Here is a 19,268-nt window from a genome sequence, read left to right on the forward strand (position 1 = left end):
CACCAAATAATACCTTCACACCTTGGAATCGTTCTGTACGGTGGTAACAAAGGACACAGTTAATGATCTGTCCATGAAACAAAATTTTCACAAAGTGGTCTTTTGGGTATTTTACACCACAAGCGGAAACTGTTTAAAAAGGGCTCTTCTCCGACTTAAGTTACGCCAGTGAGACCGGTATCTGTGGTATTACAGAATATTAGTAAACATGTTAATTCGTCAGTCATTTTGCTTTTTTTTACAAAAACGTTGTTTTTTATCACCCAAGAAGGAACTAAGTTAATCACGGAAGGCTCTCCAGGAGGGAGGATGGAACCATTGCAAGACCAAGACCAAACTGATCGTGATGTTGGTCTACTTCTGACAGAAGTTTTAGACGAAATAGATAGAGGCCCACAACAGGGGCGACACCCCACTTCTACATCTTCCACACAACACAACTATTGTAAGTTCTTGTTTGTCATGACACAACAGGTTTAAAAACAAGTTATTAATCATCTTTTTGATTGTGTGCGTACAACAGTGTGCGTTGTATTGTAATCTCCATGATAGTAAACTCTGTACTTGTGACATGGCACATCTAAATAAACTACATTTTCGTGTGTAGTTTTAGGGCAACTGAAAATTAAAAGTAATATTTGTAGGAATATGACTTTCTGAACGTGCTATTATTACATTTGCATTTGCTCTCATATATCCAACAATGTCAGCTGTGTTTGTAACCGGGAAGGAATGGTTTCTGTGTTCCAGATCAGTGTCCAGTGTCCCAGACTAACATCTCTAATGCCTCTAATGTTTCTGTTGGGGATCTGGCACACAGGGGTTGTCTCTCACAGGGTAAGAACGTTAGTACTCTCAATGATAACTGCAGAAGTAGTGTGCACTGGCAATAAGTACTATATATTTGTAATGTATCATTTTTCTTCTTCTACAAACACTTGTTATCACAGTGTCATATCAAGAATGTTTGTACGCTATCGCAGGCTTCCTGGTGTTTGATATCAGTACTGCAAGTCGCTTTTCTTTTCTTGATGAGATGGTTTTTAATACTCTTTCTTCACAGAATATGTATGGTTTGATACATGAATTTTCACTTATCGTAAGGCAAACAGTAGCACTGTGACTCTTCAGAATGATTTTACAAAAAGATCTCTGTTCACTGCAAAGAGGTTACCAATCAGAACAAAGAGTTTTTCATTCACAAGTCTCTTTCAAATGTACACAAAAAGGATGCAAAACAATACGTATGCATGAAATGTATGGAATCTAAAGATATATGTTCATTTAAGACCTGTCTACTCCCGTTAGTAAGTGAGAGAGAGTAGTAAATATACACTGCTTTAAACATTTAAATAAGTTATACCACACGTCAGCTTTATTTAGGACACACGTCCATAGAGATGTAAATCTTAGAAGTTTACACCTTTTGTGAAACCCACGAGCAAGACACGTTCTTCTTTATTTCTTCATTTGATTCCTCATAAGTAGAATAGAATTACAGACAGCATGATACAAAATTGTGAGAAAGAGGGAAGTTTAATTAAATCCGCCACTTTCTTTTCAGAAAACCTCACAACAAGGATAGACAATCTGAAAAAGGAATTTATTCACGTCCATGCTCTAGAAGTGGCAGAGGAGTTGCTGAAAAAGAACAGACATATTGCCATCAACGGAGCTCCAGGGGATGGGAAAACCAGCATCGCTTTAATGCTTTGTGATACATATCTAAAGAAAAGTCATAGCGTATTGTTCGTAGAAAACGTTGACCACTTTGATGTTAACCTGATCATCAAAAGGAACAATGATATGCTTGTTGTCTTTGACGACATGTTTGGTTCTGTTACATTACCGTCAAGTTTAGAAGCTATCCACAAAGTGTTCAGCGCCCTGGTTGAATCTCTGTGTGTCTTGAGTGTGTCACAACCAGATAAAATTACTTCAGGACAGACATTCAAGCTTCACTTTCTTTTCACATCACGAACCAACAACTGGAATGAGGGATGTTCAAGACTGCATCAGTTCAAAGGCAGCCTCTTCAGTTCACAAGTTGTCGTTGATTTGACAAAAACAGGCCTTTCAGAAAAAGAAAAGGAATCCATTCTCACATCCTTCATGAGGGGAAATTCACATTTCGACATTTCTCAGGAGGATATGAAAGCTATTACACAGATACAAAACAGCATGTTTGGATTCCCATTGACCTGTAGACTGTACGTCCAGAACACAGTCTTCCACATGAAGACTCGAGACTTTTTCCAGCACCCTGTGACCTACTTGAGAGGCGACCTTGACAACATTGTCAGAGAACAGAGTAGCAGATCATTTGCTCTTATTCTTCTCATCCTGTGTGGTGGGAAACTGGACCTTGTTTCCTTTCAACTAGGAACTAGAGGAGCCTACACCGCCCTGTTTCATGCTGTACAGGAGGTGGTGCCATTGTGTACTCCAACGGACATTGGTAACGAAATCAGAAATTTCATTGGCTCCTACTGTAGAGTGGAGAATAATGTAGCTTCCTTCTCACATCCATCCATCTATGATGCGGCAGCATGTGCCCTTGGTAATATCAACCCTGTGTTGTTGTTAAAGCATTGTTCTATGAAGTTTTTGTATGAAAGAGTAAGACAGGGTAAGAACGATCAACAACTGTCAACAGACACCAATGATGTCACAAATATGATCTACATCACGTCTCGACTATTCCCAATAGTAGTGAACAGGCTGGTGGAAGGCATACAACAAGGATGTTTCAGATGGACACTCACCTATCCTCTTTTGAGGGATGCCCGATTTGCCTCCTTACTTCAACAAGAACTGGCTGATCACTTGCAACACATAGTTACAAAGAAGGACAATGATTCTGGAGAATGTTTCTTTTATTATGTGTCACTGTCAGATAATGATATTCTTTTTACCAAGTCATTGGAAATACTTGGTAGAAGGGAAAACATCCAAGTTCTTTCAGTGGAGAATAGAAACTACCTCTATGATGGTTTATTTGCCTGTGTGCTATGGTATAAGCTCAGACACCTTCAAGATATTATAAATATGCTTCAGGAAGGTCATAGGTTCGATGTCAACTGGAGAAAGGGAGATAGAACCCTGCTGATGTTTGCTGCAGAGTCAGGGCATTTGGATGTGTTCAACGTATTGTTAAACTTGAAAGCAGACGTTTTACTTACTGACAAGAATGGATATACTTGTCTTCACCACGCTTGTAAATCAGGGAGCAAAGATGTCAGTATAGCTATTGTAAAGCTTTGTCCTGATTTGATGAATGTATTTGCCGAGAAAGGCCTGACAGCTGCTATGTTGTGTTGTTTGTCAGGTCAGAATGAAGTTCTGAAAGAACTTGTGCGGCTAGGAGCAAATCTCAGTCTCACCGACAACAAAGGTAGAAACTGTCTTCATTTGGTTTGTGAAAGTGGACCCCCATCTACAGTGAAATATTTGATGTCTCTGAAAACAACTGATATCAATACTAAAGGATGGCTCGGGCAGACACCGGCGATGATTGCAGCACTAAATGGGCATTTTGATGTCTATAACCTGCTTGTATCAGAGGGTGCTGATCTGTCACATACTGATGGTAACAACAATGATTGTCTGATGTTGGCATGCATGGGAGGCAGCATGCCTATTGTGAAACACCTCTTGCCCTTGAAACTGTTTGACATCAATAAGAGAGAAGGGTTAAACAAGACAGTTTTGTTGGCAGCAGAGAGAGGACACTCAGATGTTTATAATCTTCTTGTGTCAGAGGGGGCTGATCTGTCGCTCACTGATGATTACAAACATGATTGTCTGATGTTGGCTTGTATGGGAGGTAGCATGCCTATAGTGAAACACCTCTTGTCCTTGAAAACATTTGACATCAATGCAAGACAATGGTGCAACAAGACACCAGTTATGTTGGCAGCTCAGAGAGGACATGTAGATGTTTATAATCTTCTTGTATCAGAGGGTGCTGATTTTATGAACAAAGATTGTTTGATGTTGGCATGTGAGGGAGGTAGCATGCCTATTGTGAAACACCTCTTGTCCTTGAAAACATTTGACATCAATAGGAAAGGAAAATTTACCAAGACACCAGTTATGTTGGCAGCAATGAGAGGACATTTAGATTTATATAATCTTCTTGTATCAGAGGGGGCTGATCTGTCACTTACTGATAAGGAGACCAATGATTGTCTGAAGTTGGCTTGTGAGAGAGGTAGCCTACCTATTGTGAAACACCTCTTGTCCTTGAAAACATTTGACATCAATAGGACAGGCTGGTTCAATCAGACACCAGTTATGTCGGCAGCATACAGTGGACATTTAGATGTATATAATCTTCTTGTATCAGAGGGGGCTAATCTGCAACTTACTGATGCGCTGGGCAAAGATTGTCTGATGTTGGCATGTGTAGGGGGTAGCATGCCTATTGTGAAACACCTCTTGTCCTTGAAAACGTTTGACATCAATAGGAGAGGAAGGTCTAACCAGACACCAGTTATGTTGGCAGCAGAGATGGGACATGTTGACGTAAGCAACCTTCTTGTATCAGAGGGGGCTGATCTGTCACTTACTGATGATTACAACAATGATTGTCTGATGTTTGCTTGTGAGGGCGGTAACATGCCTCTTGTGAAATACCTATTATCCTTGAAAACATTTGACATCAATAGGAGAGGAAGGTCTAACCAGACACCAGTTATGTTGGCAGCAGAGAAAGGACATGTTGATGTAAGCAATCTTCTTGTATCAGAGGGTGCTGATCTGTCACTTACTGATGATAACAACAATGATTGTCTGATGTTGGCATGTAAGAGAGGGAACATGCTTATTGTGAAACACCTGTTGTCCTTGAAAACATTTGACATCAACAGGAGGGGATGGTTAAGAAAGACACCGGTTATATTTGCAGCAGAGATGGGACATGTTGATGTTCGTGATCTTCTTGTATCAGAGGGTGCAGATCTGACACTTACTGCAATACATATCCCCCATGAGTACTCTGTATAACTAAACTGATGTATTAAAGAGGACGTTGTCTTTCCAAGTTAAGTAAATGACGCTACATCTCCGAAGAAAATGAATACATGGTTAAACCGGACACCAGTTATGTTGGCAGCATCGGAAGGACATGTTGATGTGTATAATCTTCTTGTATCAGAGGGGGCCGATCTGTGACTTTCTGCATCACTTGTCCCCATTTGGCAACTCTGCATAACTGTAGAGAAGAAAAAGTATTGTCTATAGTAATTACTGTGTAATTAGCAAGCTGCCATCTTCAATACATATATGCTACAGAGGCCCGTTACATACAGTCTCACATTAAGAATCATTATGGATAGAACATATTGATAACTAGTTTGTTCTCCGACTGCCCACTGTTCTCTTGTGCACACACAGGAGCTCCACGAGATTGGCTCTTCTCTTAATAATCTACGGTAATGATTGAGTCATCCTAATTGTCTCACTGTCCAGCTTTGTTTAGCCTCGTTTGAGACAAGGAAAACCACAACCGAGATGTGGGGATAACTATCCAGACAAATACGGTCTCAAGATGATTGTCTTAGAAGATAATGATAATAAAAGCACTAAAACCCTTTCCATATTCAATAGCTAAAAGCTGAGTCGATTGCACCATTCCGACTATATCAAGAGCTTTTGTTAATGAATCACTCTCAAATAGTGATGATACCAGGTGTTCTCGAAAAGGCGAGTGTAATCTGCTCCAAGGGTGGAACCTGTCACAAACACATGACAACACAAGTCAACACGAGAACAGATGGTACAAGTCAAGTTCTTCCGGAAGTTGTCCCTTACTGATCCGCTCACTGATGATTACAAACATGATTGTCTGATGCTGGCTTGTATGGGAGGTAGCATGCCTATTGTGAAACATCTCTTGTCCTTGAAATCATTTGACATCAATGCGAGACAATGGTTCAACAAGATGCCAGTTATGTTGGCAGCACAGAGGACATGTTGATGTTTATAATCTTCTTGTATCAGAGGATGCCGATCTGTCACTAACTGATTTGATGAACAAACATTGTCTGATGTGGGCATGTGAGGGAGATAGAATGTCTATTGTGAAACTCCTCTTATCCTTTAAAACATTTGACATCAATAGGAGAGGATAGTTTAACCAGACACCAGTAATGTTGGCAGCAAAGAGAGGACAGATTGATGTTTTCAATCTTCTTATATCAGAGGGTGCTGATCTGTCCCTTAATGATGAAAACAACGATGATTGTTTGATGTTGGCATATGAAGGAGGTAGCATGCATATTGTGAAAAAGCTCTTATCCTTGAAAACATTTGACATCAATAAAAAAGGAACGTTTAACTTGACACCTGTTATGTTGGCAGCAGTGAAACAACATGTTGATGTATATAATTTTCTTCTATCAGAGGGGTCAGATCTGTCAATTACTGATTTCTTCATTGATTGGCATTTAGAAGTTGGAGTACTAAGTAAGGAAAAGAATTTATGGATAAACAACTTCTTTATTACAATTAAGAGCGACGTTTCGGTGTAGGTTCTAACATCGTTATCAAGCAAGTGATATACAGATAGATATTGTTATACTGGAGTAGAGAAGCCTGTTATGTATATACAAGGGTAGTGATGACAATCATCAGTGAAGTCAGTAACATAAATAAAGGATGAAACCAGTAATATAAACAATCGGATTTTGGCTGATTGGGGTCTTTGATATCGGGGGTATGTAATAGCCTTGGTCACGTTTGATTGGCGACTGGGATCTTTTGATGTTGATGGCTTCTTGTAGTTTCCTGATCTTGAAGTCTTTGAGGTTGGTGGTAAGGGCTGTGACTCTCTCCCACTGAATGCTTAGGCTTGGATTGTTACGTATGTGGTCTGATAGAGCTGATTAAGAGTCATATTTGGAGACTGAGCTTTGCTGTCCTTTTATTCGTGTTTTTGCGGGGCCTAGATGTTTCTCCTATGTAAGCTGTCCACATTTGCACAATTGAGAGAGTTGCGTTTGGATGCCGAGCAGTGCAGACGTGTTTTCCTGGCTCTCGCGATTGAGAAGTTACGTGGCGTAACTGGGCTAAATGGTGCAGCGAACTGGTCATATCTCTATAATATAGACAAATCGCCCTGATTATGACATCTCTAACATCCCAAGGATTTACTCAACAACTGACTACCCCACCAATAACACTGGGAAATACACAGGACATGGACCAGTCAAGCCAGTTGAACATATCGGGATCTCAGAGTCAGGTCAGTGTTGATCCGAATAGTACTAGCTGGGTCAAGACATTGTTTGATCAGATGCGTCACCTGGCTAGCATGGTACACTATGTACAGCAGAAAGTGCAGCGAGTAGACAGCATTGATGATAAACTCACAATGATTGATGGTAAACTGACCTTGCTTGAAAATAACCTGCAGCAGACCATCACAAGGGTAAACTTGTGTCTTGTGTCCAGAATTGTGTCTCAGCAAACCTAGAACTTAAATCTGAAAGCACTAAATAACGAAAGCGGCTGACAGAGCATATATCGTCGTAATGTACTAGAATCGGTAGTTGTTGTTGCATTAAGTGTTCAAGAGGTCGCCTTCTGCCTAAGCAATTTCGGCTGACCTGTCCCTCTTTGGGACTCCTGTGTGTGAGTAGGGTACACATATCTATTGTTTGGTATTCACATAATTTCTGTTTTTGTATTGATATGACTTCTATTTTCTTATATTGATATGACTTCTATTTTCTTATATTGATATGATTTCATTTTTATCCTTGGCTGCTCTGTTTATATACGTTAGAGTAGCTGTCCATCTCTCAGAAATAAAGTTAGTTTGGTCTTCGCTATTGCATCTCTTGGCTTTGGGAGATCTATGACAGATAGCAGATCTAACTGCAATTCTTGTTTTAACCTAGCCCGGGCTGGGGCATGGTCTTGACATTCTAGTAACACGTGATCAATGGTTTCAACCTATTTGCAAGATGAACAAACCTTGTCACAGTGCTTTTTGTGACCGAGTCTGAGGCGTGAAATAGTAATTTCAATTTTCCTTTCATTTGAGTATTTGTTTGGCTTTTGTCGGACCTTGGGTTGAATTTTGTATAGCCATCTGCCGATCTTACTTGCGTCCCATTCGGCTTGCCATCTTTCTGCCATGGAGGCTTCGATTTTACTTTTTATCTCTAGTTTACTAAAGGGAATAGGCTGTATATCCGCTTTGTCTAGAGCTAGCTTCGCCAGTGAGTCTGCTTTTTCATTTCCATGAATATCTATGTGAGAGGGGATCCAACACAGTTCCCCCTGGGATTTTTACAGCTAGGGCTTTATCTCGAGTGTTTTTGTCTTGACATATCTTTTTAACCAAAGGGTTTGATGTTCGTCCCCAGAACGATAATATTGCCTGCTCTCTTCTTAGTTTCAATGGGAGTTCTCCCGTTACTACTTGTAGTGCTTCTAGTGAGGTGCCTGTTGCTGCGCCTGTGGCCAGCATTAGGGCTTTGTATTGTATTCTGTCTAGGCACCTCAAGACAGTATTTGATGCTGAATGAAAGGCCTCACAACCATAGTCAATTTTTGATCTGATAAGAGATTTGTAGAGGTCCAGCTGAGTTTCCCTCAATGTGCCCCAAGATGTGCCTGAAATTGCCCGTAATACGTTTAGGTCTTTTTGGCATCTATTTTCCACATATTCTATATGTTTACGCCAAGTGAGGTGTTGATCAAGGATCACCCTAAGAAATATTGCAGATTTTTCGAATTTGATAGGTTTGCCTTTCATGGAGACACGGGGTATCATAGCATCTTTCCCCCGGCGTTTGAACATAACTCCAACAGGTTTTTTTTCACTTGAAAGGGAACGATCGGTAGGGATGTGGATGATATATATTACGATGTAGACTCCCCATACCAACAACAGAGGGATATGAAAGAGGCTGTAGTGGATCTCAAAGTGAGCTTAATGAGAGACAACCTCCTGTTTCATGGTATACCAGAAATGATTGGTGAAGAGCCGAAAGATATCATAAAGGACTTCGTTAAGCGGAAGATGAAGTGTAACACAGAGATTAACCTTGTGAGAGTTCATAGAATGGGACCACGAGATGGAACGTTCTAACCAGTGCGAAGAACCTCAAGGACACAAAGTTTGGTGTTAGTGAACAGTTCCCACCTGAAATTGTTGAACGGTGACGAGAGCTTCTCCCTTTGCAGAAAGAGGCTAAAAGCGGGGGACTTAAGGCAAGTCTAACTGTTGATAGACTGTTTATTAACAATAGAAGGTGTTTCCCTGGTGAGAATCAGTTCGAAGATTCGAGACAGTCTATGTGGTCACTATGACCTTTGTATGCCAATGTTGTTGAACATTCCCGAGATAAACAACCATGCAAGACGCGACGAATCGAAGAGGATCGTGACATAACACATCTCTAGGCATACAATGAACGTAGACCGAACACTGTAAATGCAAATGACAATGTAAATATTTCGCTAAATGTTGTGTGTGAAGACCATTGTGATGTGTATGTTACAAATAACAATAATGTGTCACCCATCAACAAAAAAGCATGTGAATCTAATTATGACGATATTCGGGTACATGCACAACAGAGCAGCCTGTGTATGAGCCCTCGCCAACAGACGCTTTCATATCACATAACAGTGAGGGTTCTCATTTTAAACTGATTTACTTAAATGTGTGTGGTTTGAAATCGAGATTACTTATTCCTGAATTTACGAATTTGATTTCAAACTATGAAATGTTATGCTTTGTTGAAACAAAACTAGATGAATTTGATTGTATTGACATTCCTGGATATGCAATGTTTTATAAACCTAGAATTACAAGTGCAGAAAATCAGGCGGTATAGCCGTTGCTATGAAACATGAATATGTACAGCATTTCCAAAGAATAGCCGAATCCTCGGAATATGCTATATGGTTTCTCGCTTCCCATGAAATATTAAATGTACCCTGTAATGAAGATATATATATATATATTGGTATCTCATATATCCCACCAGAGGGTTCACCATATTACTCTGACGAAACATTTCCCAAACTACATAATGAAATCTCGTGTAAATTATCAGTAGATTGCGACAATAGTATTTTTATATTTGGTGACTTCAATACAAAAACATGTACTTTGTCAGATTTTATTACAACTAACCCAAGCTCTATCAACGAAGATATATTCCCCGACGATTTTGTTGACTATATGAATGATGTTGAAAGATTAAAATATGCTAATGTTTTGTTAGAAAGGTCAAGTCAGGATGTTAGGATGCCAACCTCACATGGTTATAAGCTAGTTGATTTATGTAAAAACAACAATATATACATTGTTAATGGCCGAGTTGGACATGACAAAAACGTTGGCAAAGTTACATGTAAAGGAGTAAGCTTGGTTGATTATGCTGTAGCGAGCGCTAATGTTTTCCCAACAATAGAAGATTTCGAGGTCCTGGATTTGGAACCATTCTTCTCAGATATCCACTCACCTATCACTGTAACACTAACAAAAAACTTTGATAAGCCTGTTACAGCCCAAACGTTGAGACCAGAGAACGACACAAGCCCCCGCCTTAGAAAATGGAATAGGACGCTTGCTCCTGAATATGTCGACTCTATTGACAAGGAGGTTATACAATCCATTGATTCTGAGCTACTTTGTGCTGGTTATTGTAAGCTAACTGATGTTATAACAAACGTGAATGACAAAATAAGTGATGTGCTTCTTCGTACTGCTGGCAAAGTGTTCGGATTTGTTAAAAAGAGTAAGAGAAAATCAACACCCCACAAGCGCTCTAAAATTTGGTTTGGTAAACAAGGTAAAATCGCCCGTGGAAAATACTTTGAGGCCAAGAGATATTTCAAACGTAGTCAAACATTCCAAAATAAACAACGACTAGTTAATGCAAGTAAAATTTATAAAAAATGCATTCATAAATTGTCAAATATGCATTTAAAAAAACTTCAAGACAAAGTTTATAATGTTGATAGAAATGACCCCCGTTCATTTTGGAAACTTCTTAAGCGAAGGCAGTCTGGCGATGAAAACCTACCAGATAGTGAAGCATTATTCAGCTTTTTAAATCTTTAAATGAAGTTTCGGCAGATGACGACTTGATATTGATAATCTACATAAAGTAAACATGGACGAAAGCACAATACTTAATGCAGCTATAAAAAGAGGTGAAATTATAAACTGTGTGCAGAATTTAAAATATAACAAAGCAGCTGGTCTTGATAATATAATTAACGAATACATTTCAAGCACAATTGATGTCTTCATAGATATTTAAATCAAACTTTTTAACATGGTTCTTGATACTGGTACATTCCCAGAAAAATGGTTAATAGATGTTACCAAACCCATTTTTAAGGGTAAAGGTGACCCACAAAACCCCGAAAATTACACACCTATCACCCTGCTAAGCTGTTTTGGTAAGCTTTTCACAGCAGTTTTAAATAACCGTTTACAAACATTCATCAAAACGAACTCCGTATTGTCGGAAGCTCAGGCAAGTTTCAGAAGGGTTATTCTACCAGTGATCACATCTTTGCTCTATATAACCTCATGGAATTATTAAAAGGTAGAAAAAAGAAATTATTTTGTGCATTTGTAGATTTTCAGAAAGCATTTGACACAGTTTGGCGATTAGGACTTTGGCAAAAACTATTACAAAATAACATATCTGGAAACAGTTTTAACGTTATTTATAATATGTACCAGAATATCAAGTCATGTGTAATGGTTATTTAACAGGTTTCTTTTCATGTAAATCTGGAGTAAGACAAGGAGAAAACCTGTCGCCTGTCTTGTTTGCAAAATAGTCTTCAAAAGGCACAAGGTATAGTATCATAAACAATGAGTGCCTAAATTTTGAATATCATTTAAACGTACTGCAGGCGAGTCTTACTTAAGTTTAGAACTTGTAATCATAATCTACCTATTGAAACCGGGAGATGGATAAAAATACCTTTAACCGAAAGGAAATGCCAACTTTGCAAATTATCTGACATAGGTGATGAATTTCATTATTTGTTTATTTGTCCATCTTTAGAAAACGAAAGAAAACATTTTTTAAAAGATTCTACTTCATTAAACCCAATATGCATAAAATGAATTTACTTTTCAATAATTCACGACTAGGAACATTGAGAAAACTGTCCTAATTCTGTAAAATCATCATGTCATTGTTGCTACCATAGTAAATCTGTATAAATATGCATTCATACTCGGCAAATATGTTTTTGTATATCTTCTATATTTATATGTATATGTATTATGTTGTTGAAATAATTTTGTACCTCAGATGCCGCTGACAGCGGCCTGAGCGTAAATAAAGTTCAGTTCACGGGATGTGGTACACTGCTCCTGATGGTTCTAGCTTGTGGCTGGATGGTGGTTTCCCTGTGGCTTTAATTGTGTTCTGAATGGGATGACTTCTCTTGAAAACTACATCAATGTTGGTCTGTTTCTTTAAGAGTGTCTGGATTTTGTGGCTAACTATTCCAAAGTAGGGGAGGCTGATCACAAAGGGTGCAGACTGTTGACGTGGGGATTTCTGAGATTTCTTGGTGATGTAAACTTGACCAAACAACACTGTTTGACATTTTGATAGAGAGAGCTCGTTTGTACATGATTAATGGGATTGAGCTGTAGGAATATTGCTCGACAAAAAAGGTAAAGTTATTGGAAAGTTGAAGTCTGCCCTCTTTTCATACAGCCTTGCGGAGAGTGTTTTGTCACTCTGAACCTTTATAGATCTGAATAAAAGGGACAGAACAGAGGAAGCGGTCTCACTGGTCGCCTTTATTTCTAGTTCAGGTGCTAAATCAGGAAGAGGCTGAACACGGACGATTGCGGCCCACATTTCCTGCGGCGCCTGCTGGTTAAAATTTGCGTACAAATGCGCATCAAGATCATAGCTTCTTTTTCTGACAATGATTAAGCACATGCAGTTCTACTTTATTGAGATAATGTCATGTTCAATCATAAAGTGTATCCTCCTGATTTTACATCCATGACAATGAATAAATGTATAGTTTGATTTTCTTTAAATATCCACAAATTTGGCTGTATGTACAAGCGAGGGCACGTTCGTCTGGCTGCACTGGTGTATCGTCATACTCCGACATCGTGAATAAACATTCTTAATTTACAGGCAGCTGTTATTATTGTGTTTTATATAACCTTCAGATTTATAACGGCTTGAAGCACTTTAATGATACAATGTATTTATTACACGTGTTTAATAAAGGTACATGGTTGAAACTTACCTGTTCTTTAATTCTGTTGGTGGATTTGACGCTGGCTTGGCAACAGTCCATGACCCACTGTGCCATTGCTGCCTGCTGTCCAGCACGACGTCAATACAACTGTTGCCACGTGGCCTTGACCCGGAAAAAGATTGTCGGTGAACTCACGTAATTGTTGACAAGAATGATTTCATAATTTGAATGGTTATTTTATTAACACACGTTAAACACATTTGCTCACGCCTTCCTCCAATCCTTCCTTCCTTCATTCGTTTATTTACTCAAATCATAGATCACGTTTTCTTTAACCTTCACTAGTTTTGAGTAGAGCTGCATTGTAAAAGTGGTAATATCAGCCTCGTGAAAATTTCAGTATTTTGTCCTGAGTGTCCTTTGGTGCGTGCGTGCGTGCGTGTGTCCGTGCGTGCGTACCCCACTCAGACAAAGTACACTGACAGGTAGACGCTCGATCCACTAGGCCATGGAGACGGTCACCAAATCTGTCTGAATCTGAAACACAAACGTCAACATGTGGTACTCGACCAGTTGTGTAATGATGACTACCAGGCCGGATGATGTCTACCAATCGTAGGCCGGATAACAGTAGGTTTTTCAACGAGTAAATGAAAGGCATCGGCCCGAAGTCTACCACTGATGGAAATCATGGGTGAAGAGGCAAGACGTATCGCGTAACACTTTCTGGTTACAGTCATATCTGGAGAGAAAGAGACGTCTCTATCCACAGCCATGTAGACTGAATATTGTCACATTACGACACTTGATACTGGTCACATGTAGACTTGATACTGGTCACATGTAGACTTGATACTGGTCACATGTAGACTTGATACTGGTCACATGTAGACTTGATACTGGTCACATGTAGACTTGATACTGGGTATATGTAGACTTGATACTGGTCACATGTAGACTTGATACTGGTCACATGTAGACTTGATACTGGGTATATGTAGACTTGATACTGGTCACATGTAGACTTGATACTGGTCACATGTAGACTTGATACTGGTCATATGTAGACTTGATACTGGGTATATGTAGACTTGATACTGGTCACATGTAGACTTGATACTGGTCACATGCAGACTTGATACTGGGTATATGTAGACTTGATACTGGTCACATGTAGACTTGATACTGGTCACATGTAGACTTGATACTGGGTATATGTAGACTTGATACTGGTCACATGTAGACTTGATACTGGTCACATGTAGACTTGATACTGGGTATATGTAGACTTGATACTGGTCACATGTAGACTTGATACTGGTCACATGTAGACTTGATACTGGTCACATGTAGACTTGATACTGGTCATATGTAGACTTGATACTGGGTATATGTAGACTTGATACTGGTCACATGTAGACTTGATACTGGTCACATGCAGACTTGATACTGGGTATATGTAGACTTGATACTGGTCACATGTAGACTTGATACTGGTCACATGTAGACTTGATACTGGGTATATGTAGACTTGATACTGGTCACATGTAGACTTGATACTGGTCACATGTAGACTTGATACTGGTCACATGTAGACTTGATACTGGTCATATGTAGACTTGATACTGGGTATATGTAGACTTGATACTGGTCACATGTAGACTTGATACTGGTCACATGCAGACTTGATACTGGGTATATGTAGACTTGATACTGGTCACATGTAGACTTGAAACTGGTCACATGTAGACTTGATACTGGGTATATGTAGACTTGATACTGGTCACATGTAGACTTGATACTGGGTATATGTAGACTTGATACAGGTCACATGTAGACTTGATACTGGGTATATGTAGACTTGATACTGGTCATATGTAGACTTGATACTGGGTATATGTAGACTTGATACTGGTCACATGTAGACTTGATACTGGGTATATGTAGACTTGATACTGGTCGCATGTAGACTTGATACTGGATATATGTAGACTTGATACTAGTCATATGTAGACTTGATACTGGTCACATGTAGACTTGATACTGGGTATATGTAGACTTGATACAGGTCACATGTAGACTTGATACTGGTCATATGTAGACTTGATACTGGGTATATGTAGACTTGATACTGGTCACATGTAGACTTGATACTGGTCATATGTAGACTTGATACTGGTCACATGTAGACTTGATACTGGGTATATGTAGACTTGATACTGGGTATATGTAGACTTGATACTGGTCACATGTAGACTTGATACTGGTCACATGTAGACTTGATACTGGGTATATGTAGACTTGATACTGGTCACATGTAAACTTGATACTGGATATATGTAGACTTGATACTGGGTATATGTAGACTTGATACTGGTCACATGTAGACTTGATACTGGTCATATGTAGACTTGATACTGGTCACATGTAAACTTGATACTGGTCACATGTAGACTTGATACTGGGTATATGTAGACTTGATACTGGTCACATGTAGACTTGATACTGGGTATATGTAGACTTGATACTGGTCACATGTAGACTTGATACTGGTCATATGTAGACTTGATACTGGGTATATGTAGACTTGATACTGGCCATATGTACACAAAATACTTGCTACCTGCATGCAAGATACTGGTCATATATGATATAAAGACTTGATACTGGTCATATGTAGATATTATACTGGCTACATCTAGATCATAATACTGGCTAACACCATACTGCAGCATATCCTTAGAATCTGGAGTGATTTGCAACAGGACAAAACATGCTGAGAACATGACTATACTTTGATTAAGCCATATGGATAGTTCGATGCTAAACCTCACGGGCGTTGGCAGTTAGCATTTATTATATACTTCAGTGTGAAAGAAGTTGCGTAAAGTGATATTTCACTGCAGTGATCATAAGACTTTCACGGAACTATTGTTTTCAAGAGTTACCTCCCTGCAAATTGTCTACTCTTTATCAGGGTCGAGCCGTTCACAAACTGTTGAATTCCTTTTTGCGGTAGTTCCACATTGGAAAGGCCAAATAATTACAGATGGTCATTTATAGAGTTAATATCGCTTCTTGCCGTTTGTTATTCTCTTGAAAATGTTTCGTTATGAACTGTACATTTCTCTTTTAACTCGTCAAACGAGACTGTTCGTTTCGCAAAGCGCCATTCTACAGCTATACACGTATCTCTGCCTGAGAAATGCCCCGGACTAAAAGACGAATCTCCAATTTTAAATTCATGGGGAGAATTGTGAAAGTAGTCAACTGTTAATGAACGAAGTGTGGGAATGTCAGATCATAACGATGTATAAGGTGTCACAATTTGACAACTCGAAATCCTGCTGGGAAGTATTTGGGGAAGTGGTATGTGTGTGTGGTGGTGGGGGGGGGTGTGTGTGTGGTGGTGGGGGGGGTGTGGGAGGGGGAGGGGGCAGGGGGTGCACAGTACCAGAGAGAAAACGCGATGGGATAGGATGGCCACATGGCTCGATATCAGACATTACAAGCCAAAATCATCTTTTTAAGAAAATACTGAAGATAAAGAAATAACAAATATATTCAGACTTAGGGGGAAGAATCGGCACTCTCTGAAGTTAATCTTGGGCGAGGCAGCTACAAGACTGGATTCTATCTGGCGACAGGGGGTAGCTACAGGGGGTAGGGGGTGAAGTGGCTGAGGGACGGAGGAAAGGACCGTTGTAGGAGGGAAATACGACATCTAAATGTTACCAACTGTATCGATTCCCAAACCGTATCTCTTCACTGAAACAGCAAACACAGCATCGAAGATATCGAGAAGGTAGCCGCCATTTGGAACCTTCATTGTGTAAGAATTTACTATGTTTATTTAATGCATTTGTATCTTATAACAAAGGCTGTAAAGTACTAAAGTTAGCTGTTGAAATGACCTGGTCCCAGTTTCATGAAGCAATCTTAGAGTTACGACTGACGCACATGTGGGGCTTTGTTAAGCTATGGCAATTAGAACAGTGGCATTGCTGTCATTGCTTTAGGCTGCGTTTACAGAGTGCCGTTTATGGCTCCCGTTTGAGATCAGACAGCGCTGCGACACGAAAAGTGAAAAAGTGTGATTACAAGCCTCAATGATCTTGGTGTCCTATCATTGGCTGAACGCAGTCGTATACGGTCGTAACAGAGTCCTATGAATCGGGAAAGGTCCAGAGAGGTCGGCCAAGCACTCCCGACAGTATGGTACGTCCCGTAACATTCGGGAAACTCAACCGATTTTGTCTAGTCGGATTACAATCGTGACTATGTCGTGACAGATTCTGCTGTATCGGATCAAAATCGTAACAATGTCCTGTGTTGTCTGGACGGTGTCCTGTGGATCGGGACGCTGTCGTGATGAAGGGGCATCATTTTGAGAAATTGTTCATTGCCGTAATTTGTTGATTGAGTCCAGATTGCGTTCAGATCTTGCCGAATGCGAACCGTCTTTGTCGGTTCACTATCCGGTCACTCTCTGATCTCTGTTGGATCGCATGCGGGAGAATCGTGAAGCTGTCGGGACAGATTCGGTCGTTTTTTGCCATGCGGAAGATACAAATGGGATCAGTTTCGGATTGAGAACTGGAGAATCAGGACGAATTCGGCTTCAAACGACTGAATCGGGACGCTTCCTGAAAAATATGTGATTGTTGTCGTGATTAAATAAATGTTCTTACAAATTTGTGAATTTCCCGCCACGAATCATAGGATCTTGACCAGACATTTGACAGATTTAAATCGGGAACGGTCCTATCAAGGACGGCAGTAAAAATCCTGAATGTGTGACTGAACCCTTAGGAATGGTCCTATCAAGGACAGCAGTAAAAATCCTGAATGTGTGACTGAGCCCTCAGGAATGGTCCTATCAGGGACAGCAGTAAAAATCCTGAATGTGTGAATGAGCCCTCAGGAATGGTCCTATCAAGGACAGCAGTAAAAATCCTGAATATGTGACTGAACCCTTAGGAATGGTCCTATTAAGGACAGCAGTATAAATCCTGAATGTTTGAATGAGCCCTCAGGAATGGTCCTATCAAGGACAGCAGTAAAAATCCTGAATATGTGACTGAACCCTTAGGAATGGTCCTATCAAGGACAGCAGTAAAAATCCTGAATGTGTGAATGAGCCCTCAGGAATGGTCCTATCAAGGACAGCAGTAAAAATCCTGAATATGTGACTGAACCCTTAGGAATGGTCATATCAAGGACAGCAGTAAAAATCCTGAATGTGTGACTGAACCCTTAGGAATGGTCCTATCAAGGACAGCAGTAAAAATCATGAATGTGTGACTTAACCCTTAGGAATGGTCCTATCAATGACGGCAGTAAAAATCCTGAATGTGTGACTGAACCCTTAGGAATTGTCCTATCAAGGACAGCAGTATAAATCCTGAATGTGTGACTGAGCCCTTAGGAATGGTCCTATCAAAGACGGCAGTAAAAATCCTGAATGTGTGACTGAACCCTTAGGAATTGTCCTATCAAGGACAGCAGTAAAAATCCTGAATGTGTGACTGAACCCTTAGGAATGGTCCTATCAAGGACAGCAGTAAAAATCCTGAATATGTGACTGAGCCCTTAGGAATGGTCCTATCAAGGTCAGCAGTATAAATCCTGAATGTGTGACTGAACCCTAGGTCCTATCAAAGACGGCATTAAAAATCCTGAATGTGTGACTGAACCCTTAGGAATGGTCCTATCAAAGACGGCAGTAAAAATCCTGAATGTGTGACTGAGCCCTTAGTTTAAGTATTTTAGATGATGCCAAGCTAATTCGTCACTGACAACATACTACGGTCCAGTTACCGATAAATCACACATACTGATTATGTCAATTAAGCTAAAAGTACATGTCTCAGGATGTTGGGAATGGCTGTCCCTCGATTGTCTCCTGGCTGAATTAAGCAGCACTAAAAAAACAAAGATGTCGTTGATTGTTTCATGTTTTCTTTTCATCAAGTGGAGTTTTCCGCATAAGCATAGTGAAATACACTGTCATATTATTAAATGATTTAAAACAAACCATAAAA

The 19,268-nt window shown here is 39.8% G+C and overlaps 1 protein-coding gene across 1 annotated transcript; it reads left to right on the forward strand.

Annotated features, from left to right (window-relative positions):
• Positions 1-280: 280 nt before the first annotated feature.
• LOC125379938 lies at positions 281-9,103 on the forward strand. Its single transcript, XM_048395836.1, has 6 exons — positions 281-445; positions 751-837; positions 1,565-2,560; positions 3,329-3,394; positions 7,149-7,432; positions 8,843-9,103. Exons 1-6 carry the CDS (start codon positions 310-312, stop codon positions 9,101-9,103), a joined length of 1,830 nt encoding a protein of 609 aa, XP_048251793.1. The 5' UTR covers positions 281-309.
• The last annotated feature ends 10,165 nt before the right edge of the window (positions 9,104-19,268 follow it).

Source organism: Haliotis rufescens, unplaced genomic scaffold, assembly GCF_023055435.1.
Source record: "Haliotis rufescens isolate VD_foot unplaced genomic scaffold, xgHalRufe1.0.p SCAF_15, whole genome shotgun sequence".
NCBI lineage: Eukaryota > Metazoa > Mollusca > Gastropoda > Lepetellida > Haliotidae > Haliotis > Haliotis rufescens.

What these genes read in the sequence shown, in the direction of transcription:
- LOC125379938 (XM_048395836.1), top strand. Translation starts at nt 310, where the DNA reads ATGGAACCATTGCAAGACCAAGACCAAACTGATCGTGATGTTGGTCTA. An exon ending in CAGGGGTTGTCTCTCACAGG is followed by an intron (nt 838 to 1,564) that starts GTAAGAACGTTA and finishes CTTTCTTTTCAG; the next exon opens with AAAACCTCACAACAAGGATA. An exon ending in CAGTCTCACCGACAACAAAG is followed by an intron (nt 3,395 to 7,148) that starts GTAGAAACTGTC and finishes TAACATCCCAAG; the next exon opens with GATTTACTCAACAACTGACT.